This window comes from Maniola jurtina, chromosome 12, assembly GCF_905333055.1.
Source record: "Maniola jurtina chromosome 12, ilManJurt1.1, whole genome shotgun sequence".
In the NCBI taxonomy this organism is placed as follows: Eukaryota; Metazoa; Arthropoda; class Insecta; order Lepidoptera; family Nymphalidae; genus Maniola; species Maniola jurtina.
Genome location: NC_060040.1, coordinates 1002008 through 1021653, shown reverse-complemented (window position 1 = coordinate 1021653; position 19646 = coordinate 1002008). Strand labels below are relative to the sequence as shown.

Below are 19646 nucleotides of genomic sequence, written 5' to 3'. Positions count from 1 at the left end.
CTAAAATTATAAACAAGTTTCAATTTATTATTATGTAGCAGTTTTTGACATATAGCGTATAATTCAATCTCCACTTCAAAGCTCCCCACGCCCACCTGAAAAGCTTTTTACATTTTTTATGTAATATTTGGCTAAAAGCCATCAGTTTACTTATTATTATGTTTAAAGAAGTATTTACGTTCAGTAATTCAGCAGTTATAAGGCTGTGACAGACGGACGGACAAGTGCAATTACTCAAGTAGACGCAGAAACCTCGCTTCGCTCGGTGAATAATATTATGGAGAACTCTTAGACATGCACGTTTCCTCACAATGTATTCCTTTGCCTTTAAAGTAGTGGATAAGACAAATGCATTAATTCATCAAACTGTAGAGAGTCGAGTCGTTTATAAAGGATCTGGGAGTCTACTAAATAAGTTATTATTATACTTAGATACTTTATTATCCTAGAAGTACTCATGCCTTGAAGGTATAGATAGATAGATAGAAAGACTTTATTGCACACAAAAAACACATGTAAAGGAATACAACACAGAAAGAAGAAAAACAGAAAAAACAATTGTGTGCAAAGGCGGCCTTATTGCTTAGAGCAATCTCTACCAGGCAACCTTTGCTGAAAGGAGAAGCTAGTGTTGGATAGTACTAGGTACCAAGTCGCAAAGAATTTCGAAAATATTTAGGTGCGCGTCGGGAAAAACGGACCCTGAGGACATTCCACACCTTAGCAGTTCGAAACGTCGTCGATCAAAAACTTTTCATAAACGTTTGGGATGAACGCAAAATCTTTACTTTAATTTGACGGATCAAAGGTTTAATGACGATTGTTTAAGATCCACGCGTCCGTGGAAATTAATTTTGAGCCAAAGTGCGGTCATCTGGATTAATTAAAGAGAATTCCTATACATCCCATACATTCATTGAGAAATTTCTTACATACCTGCTCTATTTATTAGAATTAGATTAGAACCCTTATAGGACCCTTTTGTTGTCTGTCTGTCTGTCAGTCTGTCTGTCCGTCTGTCCGACTGTCCGTCTGTCCGTCTGTCGTGTCTGTCAAGTAAACCGGTAGGTTACCGTTGACTTAGAATCATGAAATTTAGCAGGCGGCGATGGGTTGATCATGATGATGATGAATACGTATAGTTCGCGTCAGGTTGAGATGGCAATCGGGGTATGAGGCGGGGAGGCGCCCCCCACACCCGCACGTCATCCGCGCTCATCCGCACCGGTTAATGCGGGGGCTGTGCGGGTGTGCGGGGCGTCCCCGACCCGGTTGCCAATTCAACCTATCGCGCAGTATAGAAATAGATACATAGTTCAATATTATTATGTCCATTATCATCCCGAGAATAAACCAATTAGCTCAAAGTGGTCGTCCTTTGTGTGCACCACCGACATTCACTAAATATTATATATATATATATATATATATATATATATATTCAATATCGCTTCAATCGGACCAGCTTTAATGGAAATCACTGCCCATATTATAAATGCGCAAGTGTTTTTGTTTATTGGTTTGTCCTTCAATCACGTCACGACGGAGCAACGGATCGACGTGATTTTTTTAAAGACGTTGCGAGTGACATATGCTAATTTTTTATCCAGCAAAAGCGAGTTCCCATGGGATTTTAATAATCTAAATCCAGGCAAACAAAGTCACGGGTATTAGTTAGTTTTAACACATAATACAGTAGGAGTAGGCAGTGGTATTATGTCCATTATCATAACCAATTAGCTCATAGTGGTCGTGCTTTGTGTGCACCACCGACATTCACTAAATATTGGTTATATTAATTAGCTAACATTATATTATCATATTCAATATGGTTTCCATCGGACCAGCTTTAATGGAATCCATTATAGATTCTTTGTGGCCGGCCTGAACATGGCTTCCATAATTTCATTTGATGACATGAAAAATAAAGTACATTTATAGCACTTTTTGAGTACTTATTTATTTATTTAAACATCAAAGAATAAAATACAGGATAGACTGAAAAACAAAGGGCGAAATATATATAAAATAATACCTTTTTTTTACCCGACTGCGGCAAAGCCAAACGGAAGGGTTATGGTTTTAGCAGTCTATGTATGTATGTTTGTATCGAGATTCAGTGTGTTCCATCCACAGAACTCTGGTTAAATCCGTAGCGCCTAAACTACTGGGCCGATTTTAATGAATGAGATGTCAATTAATTCGTTGTAAAGGTTCGGGTGACATTGTCTACATTTTAAATACGAAAAAAATATACCTAACGGATGTAACATCAAAAAAAGCGGGGCTCTCCAAAATTGATAGATTGATAGATAAGATTGATCTGCTAGCAAGTGATGATGCAGCCTAAGATGGAACACGCTTGCCTAGAACCTGTCTATTCATACTTGACTTGAAGGTACCCATATTAAAAGTGGAAGGGAAAGTGATGCCGGAAGAGTATTCCATTAAGAGGGCTCTCTCCGTCACTCGTTTCATACAATCGTAGTTCCAATTTCATTTGAATATTAAGCAACTAAAGTCCATGAAATTTTGCAGACATATTCTAGAAACTAATATCTATGTCTGTGGTTTTCCAGATTTCTGTTAAAATATTCGGTTTCAAAGTTACGCGGTCGTAAAAATTTTCGTACAAATCTTTGAGCCCCTGTAATTTTAAAACTACATATTTTTAGAAAAATCTAAAATACCACAGACACAGATATTAGTTTCTAGAATATGTCTGCAAAATTTCATGGACTTTGGTTGCTTAATATTCAAATGAAATTGGAACTACGACTGTATGAAACGAGTGACGGAGAGAGCCCTGTTAAAGGTGGATTATAAATGAGGATAACGGAAAACGGATTATACATTCATTATCATCATGATCAACCCAACGCCGCGCGCCGCGCGCCGTCCCGGTTTTAAGAAGGCCTGAGAGGTCTTAGGCATGCAGGTTTTCTCGCAATGTTTTCTTTCATCGTGATAATTAATTGCAAACAATAAATATACGTGTGCAAGTTATATTTAATTACTTCGGTATTTAATTGCTGCTGGTTTTGCGGCATAAATGAGTTAATGCAAAAACGATTTGTTACAAAGTGGTTTTGCTTTACGCGACCGATAGTATCCGTGTCGTAAAATGGATATTGGTTTTAGGCGCTCCGCCCACGTCAGACTTTTTGTAGCTTAGCCAACTTTTATCACAGGTTTGGTAACCGTGAATCGGTTTGGCACACGTCTGTCACTTTGCCCGTGACTATCTAGGGAAGTGCATGTCATTAATTTACAGAGAAAGGTGTGTTTTGGTAATAATAAGATTTGAGGAACTCTAGTAAAAAACATATTATAGGTTGCTTCAATCATTTCTCAGAGATTATTGAAGGGTTTTTTTAGGGAATAGTATGCATTTCAAGTGTGTTTGTTTAAAATACTGTGTCCATACATATCAATTGGTAAAATTGCCTAAATGTTAATTGGCGGTTATATGTATAACAGGCTGCGGTGGTGCTGCTGGCTGCCTCAATAGTATATAGTTAGCGAGACGAACCTAATTTAATTTAGATCTGTCAGTCTGACTGTCCAACCTCGTCACCAGATGCCAGATGTTTAGATGCCAGTCGAGCCTATTATTTTTTGTAGAATAGCACTAAAATTTAGAGTCATTGCGCACATACTCTAAATTTAGTTTAGTGAAAAACATCAGAATCGCCGCCAGTATTGCAATCTCGTTTTTTCCGACAAAAAATTGGTCACCTATTGTCGGACGTGGGCGGAGCGCCTTATATTCAATATCGCCTGCATTTTAACGAATAGCCTCATGAATATTCATATTTTGTGTACGGGCAACTTTGATTTCACGAAGTTCGTAAGCAAATTAAACTCCATTTCAATATTTATTGAAGCCACATAGGTGGTAGTGCGCTTGGATTTTGAATTTCACAAAATAATAATAAATCGAACTTCCTTTTTAGGGTTCCTGAGGAAGTTTTCAAAAACCTTAAGGCCTCATTCGCACGAGAGCTTTTTGAACGTTCGTTAAAAAAGCGTTCAAATAGAACAAATGCATTCCCAAGTATCTGTTCACACGTCAACGCTTTTTTAACGCGCTTTGTATTATCAGCGTAACGCCGGGTTTTAACACAACGCTTTTTAACGCTCGTGCGAATAAGGGCTTACCCACGCGTTCTAAATCTCTGGAGAGAGCTAGGCAAAGAATAATATAACCATTTAAGTGGCAAAATTTTGCGCTTCAATTTTATCCAAACCAAACTTTTAAACAATATCTTGTCTTAAAAGCTTGCTGGCTTTTCTCTTTAGAATTTACTTTCTGAACGTCTGGTAAGTTCATGACTTAAGACTTTATTTTCAAAGTTTTGATCTTGCAAAAGGGAAGATTAACCCATCTCAACCCATTGCCGGTCAACACTACCGAGCACGCGTCTCATCTCAAAATGAGAAGGATTTATACCATAGTCCACCACGCTGGTTAAGCGGATTAACAGATTTCATACATTTTTGAGAGTATTGCGGAAAACTCTCAGGCATGAAGGTTTCCTCGCGACGTTTTCCTTCACCGTTAAAGCAAGTGATATTTAATTGCTTAAAACGCACATAACTGAAAAATTAGAGGTGCGTGCCCGGGATCGAACCCCCGACTTCCGATTAGGCGCCGAATACGCAATATACCTGCATGTAAAGGTGATAAATTATAGGTACAATCATTATCATTGATTTCTAAACTTACCCATAATTAACATGATAACTGGTAACGTGGACAGGCAGGCCAGGAACACTGTCATTACAACTGCAACAAAATATTTCCGTTAATAACTTTTTTCACAAACACACATACCTACTTACTTGAAGAAAAAAGAGAACTCTTAAAAGCTGATTTTTTACTGCGGGATATACCTAAATTATATTATAGTCCGGTTAAAATAGACATTCAAGGATACAATAATTCGCATAGTGCTACAAATTGGCACAAATGTTGGGAATACCAATATAAATGCATTGTGAAAAGTCCCCATCATAAAGTTATGTATAAAAAATACTTTCAAACTACGGAAATATAATATAATATATAAATATCGCTCACCCTACTTTTAAATGTCACTGTTCACACTTAGATGTAATATTATATTCCATCTAATATTATATTACATCTAAGTGTGAACAGTGACATTTAAAAGTATTATATTCCGTATATTATATTCCGTAGTTTGAAATCAACTTCATTCATCAAAATACTGGATACAAACATACATACCCACATACATACATACATAGACTGCTAAAATCATAACCCTTCCTTTTGGCTTTGCCGCAGTCGGGTAAAAATCCCCAGCCACTACCGTACATGTCAACTCGTGGGGCACATCACTAGTTGATAGACTGGTGTAATTTCCGCCAGTCGCGAACATTCCTTTGATTCACTCGCCGGGAGTTACGCGGCTCCCGGCCTTTATTGCTCCACTTTATCTAAACTTTCACGGTAAGGCGAACGGTTTCTTATCTTGGTAAGTATATACCAGTAGCTATAGTTAGCTGTATCCTTAATGTATCCTCCACCTTCCTTTAGTCATATTCTACATTGGTAAGGTTAGTGAGGCTTTTCGTACTCCTCGAACTTCTTCACTTTGCTTCAAAAACTTTCCTCACCTCATCATCATGATCAATCCATCGCCAGCCCACTACTAAGCACGGGTCTCCTCTCAGAAGGAAAACGGCTTAGGCTATAATCTACCTCCGCTGGCCAAGTGTGTATTGGCAGACTTCACGCGCTTTTGAGAATATTGTAGTGAACTCTCAAGCATGCATAATTTCCACCCTTCGTGAACATTCCTTTAATTCACTTGCTGATAGTTGCGTGGCTCCCGGCCTTTATTGCTCCACTTTATCTAAACTTTCAGCGCAAGGCAAATAGTTTCTTATCTTGGTAAGTATAGATATAAGTGCAAGTAGCTATAGTTAGCTATTGTCTTAATGTATCCTCCACATATCATCGCTGGTTTATAGAAAGGGCGACATACTTGAATTCTATGTATAAAAAATGGCCTATTCGCTCTTTCTACAAACCAGCGACGATACGCCACGTCGAGATGGAAATCGGGGTAGCATCCTTAAGCTCATGAGATATAGCCCGCTGACAGACAGACAGAAAAACAGATAGATGGACAGACAGCGGAGACTTAATAATAGACTGCCATTGGTACCCTTCAGGTACGACAGTCTAAAAAGGCAAAAAAAAGTTCTTGGAAAACTTACTGGTCCTGTTCATAATCTTAGCAGCTCTGCACACGAAGTCTACGGTCCCCGAGGCCTCTATGTTGGCATCTTTAAGCTGATATGCCACCGAGCCATAAGTCGTGAGCCCAACACCCAATCCCAGACCGGTCCGGTCGCTGTACTTGGCCTGTTCGCCGCACAACCTCCGTTGTTCATCGCCTGATACCTGTTAGAGATTTATCTTTAATATGGGAGCAATTTTTTGCCTACATATTTTTCGCTTCAAAAACGAAGACCTAGTCCAGAAGGGTTCCATGGTTTGTATACTCACTTGGCTTACAGAACTCGATGCTCTTCTGGAGCCAGTATCAGACATGGCGGTCCCGCTCTGCCGGCCACCCAGCGACGCTCGGTATGGAGATACTCGACCTCGATTACCTGAACAAATAATACAATCATCATCATTGACATCATCTTCAACATTTTCAGTGATATAAATGTTCCATCTGATGGCAAGATGCAAAGTAACAGCATGTCCCAACGAACATCGTTGTCTGCAATCAATCCTGTCAATCATAATCCGCTTAGCAGGCTATCGTTGTCAACGATCCCCCGTCGATTTCCTACGTATGATATTATTGTTCTTATCTCTATTTGCCCTGGTTCGTGCATTCTCGGTTCCTAGATCGGTACATTTGTGATCTCCAATTCAAATTACTGTGATTGGCTGAATTTACCATGTTCTTGCTGCGACAGTGAGTTTGAGCCACTAGCGGAACAATGTTAGCCGGTCAGAAATGATTGCAATTAGTCAACCTGTTTGACGTCCGTGTTCTGTTTTCGATTACATAAAAGAAAATATTGTTGTTGCAATCATCAATTTTAGCAAATAGTGAAAGAGAGTCGGCCAATCAGAGGTCACAACTACCGTCACACTTTCTGTCACACTATGGCAGTAGGCATACCGAGTAATGAAAACAATTTTTCATTCTGTCTAGGAAGTCTTAGGGTTGCCACCTGCCTCTTTTTGATTTACAGGCTACCACCATCAAAAATACGGGGTTTAGATTTGAAGAAATTTGAAAATTTGAAGTATTTGAAGAAATAGGCGGTGGTTCTCTCTGAAATGCATGGAAAGTTTAGCCATAGCAAGATTTTATTTTTAAAGCTTCCTATCCATACTAATGTTACGAATACGACAGTATATCTATTTGCCTATCTATTTGTTACCCTTTCACGGCCCATCTTCTTTGCCAAAATTTTGGTACTTACTATTCAGAGGTAACTTGCATCCCAGACATTTTTGTTTAGGCGGCTTTTTAGCCCGGAAAATCCCCCAAGGAATTTTTAAAAATCTAAATTCATGCAAACGACATTGCGGGGTTTACACCAAGTAATACAAATTCAAAGCGCGAGTGAAGTGAGCGCGAAATATTTGATATATTTCCAAAAAAAATAATTGGTAAGCAAATGCAAGAAATAGTGTAAGTATTATTTTAGGCTTAGGTTTTTGACGGCTTCCCAGGCGCAGTCGCCATTTCTAAATTTCTGGTCTGGTGGGAGGCTTTGGTCATGGCTAGTTATATGGTTAGTATGGCCCTAACGGCCAAGAAATTAGACTGCATCATCACTTACCACTAGAAAAGATTAAAGTCACGGGCTAACTTGTATAAAAAAGGCTTAGATCCTCAAACCAAGCCCCGCCGCCTTGGCTTCGACCATGATCAATATCGAGTGGGTTTCGGCTACGCATTGCCGCAAAAGGAAAATATTCTTTCTACTGGACATAACGTCAGTGTTTGATTTCGCCAGCCAGCTCCTGCTGAATTTGTAAAAAACCGGCCAAGTGCGAGTCAGACCCACGCACCGAGGGTTCCGTATTCGGGTATTTTTTCCGACATTTTACTCAAGAAATCAAAAATATGCATAAAAATAAATAAGAATCTGTTTTAGAATGAACAGGTAAAGCCCTTTCATATGATAACCCACTTGATATAATATGTAGTTATCTTACTTTGAAAATTGAAAATACTAATATTTCTTCATGAACACATGACAGACGGATAGAAGGACAGATGGACAGATGGACAGACGGAAAGGCTGACAGACTGACAGACAACGAAGTGATCCTATAAGAGTTCTTTTTTGCTTTTGAGTTACGGATCCCTAAAAATATTTAGTTTTATTTGCCCCGTATTTTATTTTCATAATTACAGGTTTCTGTATCCTGAAATACGGGATAACCAGTAAAATACGGGGCCTCTGGCAACCCTATTCGGAAAACAGTGTCACATTCAAGTTAATGTCAAATATTTTGTTTTCAATTACAGAAAGCTGCATCAATCATTATTACAATATTTTCTTTGTTGTGATTGGCTGAATTTTTGAGTTTCAGCCAATAAACAGACTGTTTGCCAATTAAACGTCATAACAATATAAATGCCAGAAAGTTTAACCAAATAAAACAAACTTAATGAGAACCTAGTGAGAATGCAAACGGCACACAATTTATAATACATATTATGTTAGTCGTATATAATAGATATTATAGTAGTCGTTTACTTTGGTAATAGTCAGATTGTCATCAGTAAAATTGATATTGGTTGATGTATCGTAAATTATTGTTTCGGTGACAAATATTTTTATTATCTATTTATCTTTGAACAGAATGGAATAGAATGAAATGGAATGGAATACAATGATAAATTTTTATTCCTGTAAACTTTTAGGTAAACTTCAAAGTGTTTTTGGATGGTCAGAAAAATTTACCACTGGTTCGGAATGCCGTTCCTACGTTTTCTAGGGTTTCGTACCTCAAAATGAAAAACGGAACTCTTATAGGATCACTTTGTTGTCTATCTCTCTGTCTGTCGTGTGTGTCAAGAAAACCTCTAGGGTACTTCCCGTTGACTCAAAACCATGAAATTTGGCAGGTAACCTAACTGCGTAATTTTGGGTAGTTTTTTTAATCGATAAAGAAAGTTTTCGACATTGTTCAATAAAAAATTTGGATTCCAACTCCTCAATCCTGATGTTGCAGGGGACCTGACTACTAAAGCTAATGGGATTTAAAAAGTGTCGATTATTAATTGATATTGAAGGTATCTATACCAAGTAAACACTTTGTCGTTGACCTCAACCCTGATGCTGTAAGAAATTGCGTTCCTAAATCCTGGTGATCCCTCGGGATTTGAAAAGGATAATCCGTTTAAATATTCTTACGTGATACAGAAACAAGTTGCATCCCGGGGACGGGCTATTACGGAGAGGCAACTTTTGTTCTGGGAAATGAAAGGATCGGGATTTTTAAAAACCTAAATCCACGCGAGCGAAGCTGCGGGCATTAGCTAGTTGTAAATATATTTAGAAGCTACTATAAGATAATAGATAAGGTACTTATTTCCTTATATTTTTATTGTATGGTAGCGCGCGGTTTTAAATTATAAATTGCACGTCCTTTTCTGTAATACATTTTTTTCTCAATATCTACCGCTTTATCTCATAGCAAGAGTCTGTAAGACATAATACAGTGAAAATAGGCAAAATATACAATTTTTGCAGTTTCTACGTCAGTACCTGTCGAATTTTTCTAACAGTGTAAGCAGCAGAGCTGAGTTTACCATCAAGTGTTGATATGTGGGTGTTCCATAGAAGCTTTGCATCTAACATTATACCGAGAAACACGGGGTTCTCCTTTATTTTCAACATATGATTATTTATCAATGAATTTATGTCATTTAAGGTCCTGGTATTGGGCAGTGTGAATTCAACACACTTAGATTTCTTTGCATTTGGAAGTAAATTGTTAGCAATAAATCAGAGAGTGACCTGTGATATGGCATTACATAATATAGTATACATTGTCAAAAATTATAATATTAAAGCTGTGCGTATTGCGTGAGGAATTGCGTATTGCGTGAGGAATAGGTGCAACTTGCAGGGTTTGATGCATGCGCTATTGCCAGCAAACATGAGACATATTTTTATCTACAGGCAACGTCTGAGTAGGTAACGCATACGTCTAACGCAAGTTGAAATGTACCAGTGTATTTAGTTAGACCTATCGACAAGTTTGGAGTTGGGTGCAGTCTAAATGTGGCCCGTGTGTTTAGACTGTCAGTTTCTGTCAGTTTCATGTGTCGTCCCCCGCACTTCACCACCCCGCTTGCACAAATCGAGACAGCACGAAATTTTCAAGATTTCTGGGTGTAATTTCTGGTTTTCGTAGTTCCCACATAATTATAACAATATAAAATATATAACGATAATTTTTTTACTACATAATATTCATTAAATTTTCTAGGTCTGTGGTTTTTCCAAATTTCATTAAATTGCTTCGTTGTCTAGAAAAACGAGCACAAAGTTGTGCCTTTTTTTAAAGAAAAATACAAATCTTTGAGCCCCTGTAATTTTAAAACTACATATTTTTAGAAAAATCTAAAACACCACAGACACAGATATTAGTTTCTAGACTATGTCTGCAAAATTTCATGGACTTTGGTTGCTTAATATTCAAATGAAATGGGAACTACGATTGTATGGAGTAAGTGACGGAGAGAGCTCTGTTAAGAGGTATGAAAGTTACAAGTTGAAATGAATAGTCAAAAAGCTTACCAGCATTTTGACTGTCTTCACTCGCTCGCCTCTCTCTAGATACTAAAGGCTCTTGAAAAGTAAGCGTCAAACTTCCTCTGGGACTGATTCTTGATGCATCAACCTCAATAGCAGCCAGGCTCCCTCTCGCACTCCTCTCAGAAGGAGCAATACTGCCTCTTGGACTTCTTTGGGAATCCGGAATAAGTGATCCTCTGGGACTCCTATTTATATCTGGGCATTCCTTCTTTATTAACGTATCAGGTGCTATACTTCCTCTAGGACTAGTTCTCGGACTTGGACCCAGTTCTTTTTGACTCCTAGCAGGATCAATCTGAATACTTGCAACGGAATGTCGTGGACTTCTTCCAACATCAGGTACCAAAGAATTTCTAGGCTGATTCCATGATGTTCCTTCTGGTACCAAACTTCTTCGTGGACTCCTAGCTGTTACATCAGGAGTTAGACTATTTCTTGGACTTCGATTAAAGTCTTGAGGGTTTAGACTTAAACGTGATCCGTATGCTGGTTCAACGCCTAAGTTATTTCTTGATGGTCCTAACGTGTTTCTTCCTAATGCAGTGTCGGGGGTTATAGAGTTTCTGGCTGATCTTGTTTCAGGGACTAGGGAGTGTCGAGGACTTCTATGGTATGATTCTAAAGCTGCGTCTGGAGCGAGGCTGGCTCTCGGGCTTCTTGGTGGAGCAGGTTCTATTTCGTCATCAGTTTCTGTTGTTGCCAGGGACGCTCTGCGGGAAGACTGGGCGGAAGGTCTTGGTGATCTGGTCTGGGGTGAAGTTGCTGCACTTCTTGAAGCCCGACGACGTCGTGAGGAAGATGTTCTGTGCAGCATTTTCGTGTATTTCTGTCAGCTTCAGGTATAAGTTTAAGTCACTGATTTGACGTCGTTTAATTTTGTGGTTTCTCTTGCCTGTAACAAAGGAGAATTTTTATTAATATTTTGGCACTATTACAAAATTGTACTGTGTTATACGCTCAGTATAAAATAATACACTGAACTGTAAACGCAATTATTATGTGGATGGATCTGGAATTCACCACATTATTATCCCAAAAAAACTCCTACCATTATGTGGTTAATGGGATGGGCCATGACAACAATGAGAAATAATAAGCAGAGACGTGAGATGAGTATTTTGGGGTTTACGTAATAAGACTTAGGTACTAAGGCCGATCAAAAACGATAAAATAGAGATTAGTGAAGATACAGCATGAGTCGTTAAGGTACAACGCAAAGGACATTTTTTTACAACTTTGCTCGTAGTAGCCGAAACAAATATAAAGTTTAAAAGTAACGAATCCGGATTAAGTCAGATCCATCCAAGTTCGAAAGAATTGGTATTCAGTTTCGATGTAAGATATAAAACCAGTCGAGTGTGAGTCAGACTTGCACATTCCGTACTGCCTACTTGTACTTTTTTTTTTTTATTTTATTTGCATGGCGTCCATTTTGAAATTCGCCATCTTGGTTTCTTATTATCATTTATTGTTATAGAGGCAGTCTCTAAATATGATTACATATAACCCGATAATGGACAGACAGACAAACGGACGGTAGATGAACGAACAGTCGGACGGACAGCACAGGCTTAGTAATGGTGCGGCCACATTAAGGTTAACGTCAATGTCCAACAACGCCATAATTATCGCGACAGAGTGGCCACACTTGAACGGTTAACGTCTAATGCCAATTGAGTTGAATCGTCTAACACCAAACGGTATTGTGATTGTCGTTGTACGTTGATTGTGGCTACATCTACGTTTAACGGGAAACGCCGTTGAGGCGTTGTTGGCCGTTAATGTGGCCGGAACATAATAGGGTTGCGTTGGCACCCATCAGGTACGGAATAGGATTCCGTAAGAAGTTCTTAAGCCGTTTTTAAGGCCCCCATTTAAGTTGTTGGTACCCAAGCGGTCCCAATAAATCTAAATTATACTTGAGCAAGTTCGACGTGGGGGTAAATCGCCTTTAATTTACCTTTGAGTCCGCGGGGACGCCGTAAAATATTACAAAGGTGGTTTCCTCGAAACGAAGGAATTGTTTCATTTAACGGTAAACGTGACTAGAATTTGAATTTTGTACTTTAAAAGAAAAACTGAATCTTCTGTGAAAGTAATAAAAGGTAATTTAATTTATAAATCGCGTAACAAACTGCTTGTGGCTCATAAAATACTTATTGTTTAAGAGCCAGACCTTCGTCATTTGATAAATCGAAAGTTTCTCTACGTATTGTCGCCAACAAAGGGAGGAACAATCAGCGACTATGATCATGGTGGCTTTGGCAGATATCCGGTAACAAACACGTATTAAATCTTCGGAATAGTATTAGAAATCACATCATGCATTGCCAGCACTTGTCGTGGCAACCCCCTGCCTGATACCCTTAAAGTACAATATTATTGTTAAAGTTTAAGGGTGTCTGGCATGGGGTTGTATCAAATCAAAAGATCGATTTTCAAAAGTTCTACTCGGGTGAACCCGGGCGGGTCAGCTAGTACTTAATACTTATAATAAAACTGTAACTGGACGACTTCTGTACACATTAGGTAATATTATAAAGAGGTAGAGTTTGTTTGTATATTCAGTAATCTCTGGAACTCTGGATCTCTGGAACTACTTGGACCGATTTTAAAAATTATTTCAACAGTAGAAGCTTCATTATTCCTGAGTGACATAGGAAAGAAGAAAGAAAGAAGAAACATATATTTTTGAAAGCTGTACCGCACATTACCAGTTTTTTGGGCCTGAAGGATTTTATTTTCAAAAAAATAAGAGCTCCCTACGTAAATTGTAATAAGCTAACCGTGCGAAGCCGGGGCGGCTCGCTAGTCAAATATATTTAAAAAAAAGATCTCAAAGTGATTCGATACCTTTATTAAAATTCGATTTCTTAATAAAGAAGATGAGGAAGGCGGAGGAGCGTATTGGCATGCTCTTGTACAGTCTTTGTGCCGTTTGTCAACGCATGCAGACTAATGGATTGGATTGGACTGTATACCAATTTGGCAAATTAACCTTACTCGTGTGTCATGTTTTCAAAGCGCGCGTCGCTTTTCAACTTATCTTTTTCATGGAAAATTCAATTTTTAACTCCCGACCCCAAAAGAGTGGTGTTATATTATGTGACTGTGGCATCGTAGCTCCTAAACTAATGAACCGATTTTAATTAAGTTTTTTTTGTTTGAAAGGTGGCTTGATCGAGAGTGTTCTTACTTCTTAGCTATAATCATAAAAAACAGGCATAATAATATTAAATAAATAATATTATTTATGAAAAAAAACCGCCCAAGTGCGAATCCGACTCGCACGCCAAGGGTTCCTTAATCGGATATTTTTTCGACATTTTGCACGATAAATCAAAAACTGTTATGCATAAAAATAAATAAAAATCTGTTTTAGAATGTACAGTTAAATAAAGCCCTTTCATAATATGATACCCCATATGGTATAGTCATCTTTATTATTATTCATGAACGCATTTTAATTATTTTTTTGTGATGTAACTACAAAACCTGCTAAATTCAACTACCTGTCTTTCATGATTCTAGGTCAACAGAAACTACCCTATCGGTTTTCTTAACAGACACGACAGTTGGACAGACAGACAGACAACAAACTTATCCTATAAGGTTCCGTTTTTCCTTTTGAGGTAAGGAACTCTAAAAATATCTCTGACAATAAAATCAGTGGTTATTTACAGTTAGGTTGGCCGTGTTCAAATGGCGCGAGCAACATCCGGTCGAAGCGATCACGCGGACAAGGCCGGAAATTGCGAAACTGTGAGAAAACTACCGCGCACGCTTACAACTAGACCCTTTCTGAGTTTGCTGACTCACTTAATGAGATTTTTGCGCCCAGCTGCGTCCTTATTCTTTTGTGCTAAATTACATCAATATTATCGTATCTTGCAACTAAGTACCTACTGAAGCATAAGAATCAGTAGTTCTTGTATCCATCTTATTGAAGGTCGGTGAAGGAAAACATAGCGAGGAAACCTGCACGCTTAAGAGTTCTCAGTAATGTTCTGCCAATCTGCATAGAGTATTTTCCCAAATATTTTTATGTTTGAAAAATATTTGTCGTTTTTAATATTTGACGTCATTGATCGCCTTCCGTACACCGTGACGTTATTTATTATGTTAAAAATTTCGAAAAACCGTAACTTTTTTAATGATTTTCTTTATTAATGAATTCTAGCCCCATAAACTACCGCTATACAAAACATCACATCATTTTATTTACTACAGTCACAGATCTGATTGCTTTACAAGTGTAAACTAAAAATTTATAACACCCCCGACAAGTGAAGGTTACATACAACAAGATAGGAGCTGATAACTTTCAAACGATAAAGCCGATTTTCTTGGATTGCAGCTAAGAACACTCTCGATCAAGTCACCTTTCAAAAAAAAAAAAAAAATTAAAAAATTATGATGCCACAGACAGATACACAGATACACAGGTACACAGATACACACGTCAAACTTATAACACCCCTCTTTTTGGGTCGGGGGTTAAAAATGCACATAACTCTGAAAAGTTAAAGGTGCATGCCTGGGAACGGACCCCCGACCCCCGAGTAGGAGCAGAGCTCTTAACCACAAGGCTATCACTCTTATCCATACTAATCCATACTAATATTATAAATGCGAAAGTGTGTCTGTCTGTCTATCTGCTAGCTTGTCACGGCCCAACAGTTTAACCAATTTTTATGGTTTGTAGGGAAAATCCATCACTTACATCCCGAAAATCGACATAGGCTAGATTTTATCCCAGAAAAGCAAAGGGTTCCCACGGGATTTTTGAAAATCTAAATCCACGTGGATGAAGTCGCGGGCATCATCTAGTAGAATATAGAATAGAATGGTAAATTATTTGACGATTCAAAAGCACTTGTAAAAGTTTATTTGAATAAAAATCTATTCTATTCTATTCTATTCAGACGAATACTATGTTGCTTCATGATGACCACGACCGCTCTGTCAAGAGTGACACGACAAAGAAGAATGTTATGTTGTAGAAGCTAGGTATATTTAACTTGGATCCGCTTTCCAACGCAATTTCCCTCACCTTGCGCGGTGCTACGCATCCGCCGCAGATAAATTTATCGCCGCTCAACTAGGCGTAGCTGCGTAGAGCCGACATTACTTACCCCTGCCTGTAATTTGTTACGGAAGTTAACTTAACTTGGCATATTATTGTAAATTGTACATTTGAAAAGAGCAACCGCCGAGTTTCTTGCTGGTTCTTCTCGGTAGGAACAGCATTCCGAACCAGTGGTAGATTATTTTGACGATTCGAAAGCACTTGTAAAAGTTTACTTGAATAAAAATGATTTGAATTTGAATTTGAAATATAATATTATCACTCGCTAACCCACCATGGCTTCGCTTGTGACGAACTTTTGAAAATCTGTGACGGGGTAGAATTTCCGATAATTCTGAAAAACATCTTCACTTTTGCCGGAAAGCCCTAATCTATTTTTTTTAAAAGAATATTAGTAATAATAATAATAATAATAAATACGCTTTATTGCTTACTTATTGCTAGTGACAAACATATGTTATAAGTACATTAAATCTATAAAAATAAAAAACTAACAATAGCAATAGGCCGCAAACTCAGCATGGCCGAGCATTGATGGCAATGCTCAGCGCTGGTTTTCAGTTTGCTCCAAAAAAATATTGATTAATAAAATAAAAACAAAAATCATGATTAAAATAGTCATTTTAATCATGACTAACATTACCCTTTCCCCTCCAACTAAGCGTAAAGCTTGTGCTAGGAGTACGACAATTTGTGCAACAGATGGAGTTTGAACCGCCTTTGAACCTTTCGGATTTCAGTTCGCTCCTATAACCGTTGAGCTATTGAGGCTTATAATATATTAAAGGAAAGTCTAACTGACTGACTGTCGGACTGACTGATCTATCAACGCACAGCTCTATTGAACTGATCGGACTGAAATTCGGCATGCAGATAGCTATTATGACGTAGACATCCGCTGAGAAAGGATTTTTGAAAATTCAACCCCTAAGGGAATAAAATAGGAGTTTGAAAGTGTAGTCCACGCGGACAAAGTCGTGGGAATGAGCTAGTATTGTAATAAAAAAAATAAAAAATAGGTACGTGGTCTCCACTCCAGATCACGTCTGCCCCATCAGCCGTCAGCACTGGGACAGACGGCCTATCCAGTGCCAATTTAGCTTGTCTTTTAAGCTTATACTATATTATGTTGATCACTTTTGTCCTTCTGCGGATTTCCTCATTCCGGATTTTGTCCCTGAGAGAGATACCCAACATAACTTGCTCCATAGCACGCTGGCTTTTAATTTGTGGACGAGGTCAGTAGTCAATCTACGTGTAGGAGGTACCTTACCTACGCGTTAAGAGGGATCAATTTTGTTTCTACATTTTATTTTACAACTTTGCATACCCATGCCGAATTACAACTTTCTAGTTGTAACTAGGTCAGAATTCATAATAGCACAGGTACTAGTTTCTGAGTCTTGTAGTACTAAGTCTATGGACAGACAGACTGATATGGCCAAAGTATAAGCGTTCCTTGTTTCTTGTTTTTTACGGAACTCTAAAAAGTGACGACTTTTTTTGATACAGATTTATAAAGATACCGTAAAAGTAATAAAAAGGCGAGAAACCATTAGATAACCAACTAGAATCCTTTTTACTTTTTGTCCTTTGCTGCGGCGCGTTAAAAAATAAATGATGAAGACTGATAGCGGTTTTCTAAACCTCACAAGTAGGGTTTCTATTTTTCTTAGCATCCCGGATTTTACGGGATTTCCTTTTGAAAAATGCGGACTTTTGGTGAATCTCTCGCTGAACGACTTGGGCAGTCTTGTACGAGCCATGTAAAACTGCCCAAAAACAAGAGTTTTCAAATATTTTCAAAATTCGTGTTACACCTATCTATGGACGTGAGTTTTTTATCCCATCATAACTCCTAAATGGCTTAACACTGTTGAATATATAGGATATCGTTACAATCCTTATATCATCCCGAGTGACATTGGCTACAAATTGTTTGAAAAAAAAAACAATATGGCGACTGTGAGGCGAAATTTCAAAATCATTACTTTGAGATCATCTAACAAACTATGGGACGCGTCCGTAAGCTACGCCTGTCAGCCACAACGGATAATTGTGCACTGTGCACAGTCGTTTGGGACGTTGCGGCCAGAATACAATACTTTCGGACGTCCGAGCGCTCAAGGACAGTCCAAGGTTACGTCCGCTACTTACGTCCGATAGTTTGCACAGTTCAGTGTACATCACACTATCACACTAATATTATAAAGGAGAAAGTTTGTATGTGTGTGTGTGTGTGTGTGTGTGTGTGTGTGTGTGTGTGTGTGTGTGTGTGTGTGTGTGTGTGTGTGTGAGTATGTTTGTTACTCCTTCACGCAAAAACTACTGGACGGATTGGGCTGAAATTTAGAATGGAGATAGATTATACCCTGGATTAGCACATAGGCTACTTTTTATCCCGGAAAATTAAAGAGTTCCCACGGGAATTTAAAAAAAAAAACCTACATCCACGCGAACGAAGTCGCGGGCATCAGCTAGTTTTACTATACAGTTAAGTATCTATAAATCATCGATAGTCAGTTGCATCCTTTAACTTGTTTTCCCCTTTAAACTTTATCTTGATGTTTAAGATAGTCCCGAAAATGAGTGTGGTGTAGCTGGTCAGCCTACTCACAAGTGAATCGCATTAAACAGAGCTGAGACAGGGATGGATAGCTTGTCACTCCATTGCCACGGAAACTATCCGTTAATTCAGACACAGAAACCCTTTTCAGGGATAAAGTTTGCGATCCGACAGCTGTATTATGTAATGCGATACAATCATGAGACTTTGCAATCATGTAACAGAATAATTTATTTGTTACAAGCTTTCATTCGCAACTTTATCTTTGCTTTGATTCTTTGGTTTCTTTGATTTTCCGTGTTAAAAAGTATCCTATCTCTGTCTTCAGAATGTAAGTTATCTCTGTGCTGAATTTCATCAAAATCGGTCAACCGGATGGACCGTGAAACGACAGGTAACAAACTTACAGAATATAGACATATCGACTTTTCCATAGCTAGCTTTTCCTGTGAAGTTTTATATAAATGCCGTGGAATATTTTTGATTTACCGCGGAAAAAGTATCATATGCCTCCAAACTACATGCTATCTCTATGCTAAATATTTAACAGACTTTTATATATCACTACTAATAAATGCGAAAGTGTGTTTGTTCCTTAGTTTGTTGCAAGTAACGAAGCAATATATTAACGTGATTTTTTGCGTGGATATATGTAGTTAAGACCTGGATCGTGTGACAGGATATTTTCTATCCCGTAAAACAAAAGAATTCCCCCAGGATAAAAAATCTAAAACGGGAACCCACATGGATAAAGTCGCAGGCATTACCTATCTAGTTTATTATAATAATTAAGGACGGATAAATACATCACAAATGTACTGTTTTTTTTACTTTAATGAGGATAAAATCAGAATCATAATTGATTGAAAAATACAAGTCTTCATTTTACCTTGGTACTTTGTGGAAAACCATCTCAGAAAATATCACAACAACATCAATTTTGTAAGACAACTTGTATTACGTTTTCATATTAAATCCGTAATAGAATTGAATCTACCTTGATAAACATCGTGTGGTACAAGGCATGAGAACTTACCGATTCTCTTCAGTTCAGAGTAAATTAAATAAAACAAGTAAATAAATAAAAGTTTATTTAGCTCAACAAAATATAACACAATAAAGAATAAAATGATGTCTGTATACTTT

At 38.0% G+C, this 19646-nt stretch overlaps 1 protein-coding gene across 1 annotated transcript in view; it reads right to left on the bottom strand.

Annotated features, from left to right (window-relative positions):
• LOC123870449 overlaps nucleotides 1–19646 on the bottom strand; it is a 102182-nt gene that overhangs the window by 18749 nt on the left and 63787 nt on the right. Inside the window, exons 2-5 of the mRNA XM_045913766.1 lie at nucleotides 10828–11737; nucleotides 6545–6651; nucleotides 6253–6439; nucleotides 4730–4789 (exon numbers count right to left, since the gene is read on the bottom strand). Coding sequence (XP_045769722.1) covers nucleotides 4730–4789; nucleotides 6253–6439; nucleotides 6545–6651; nucleotides 10828–11659 — 1186 coding nt within the window. The 5' untranslated portion in view covers nucleotides 11660–11737. The remainder of the gene's footprint in view (nucleotides 1–4729; nucleotides 4790–6252; nucleotides 6440–6544; nucleotides 6652–10827; nucleotides 11738–19646) is intronic.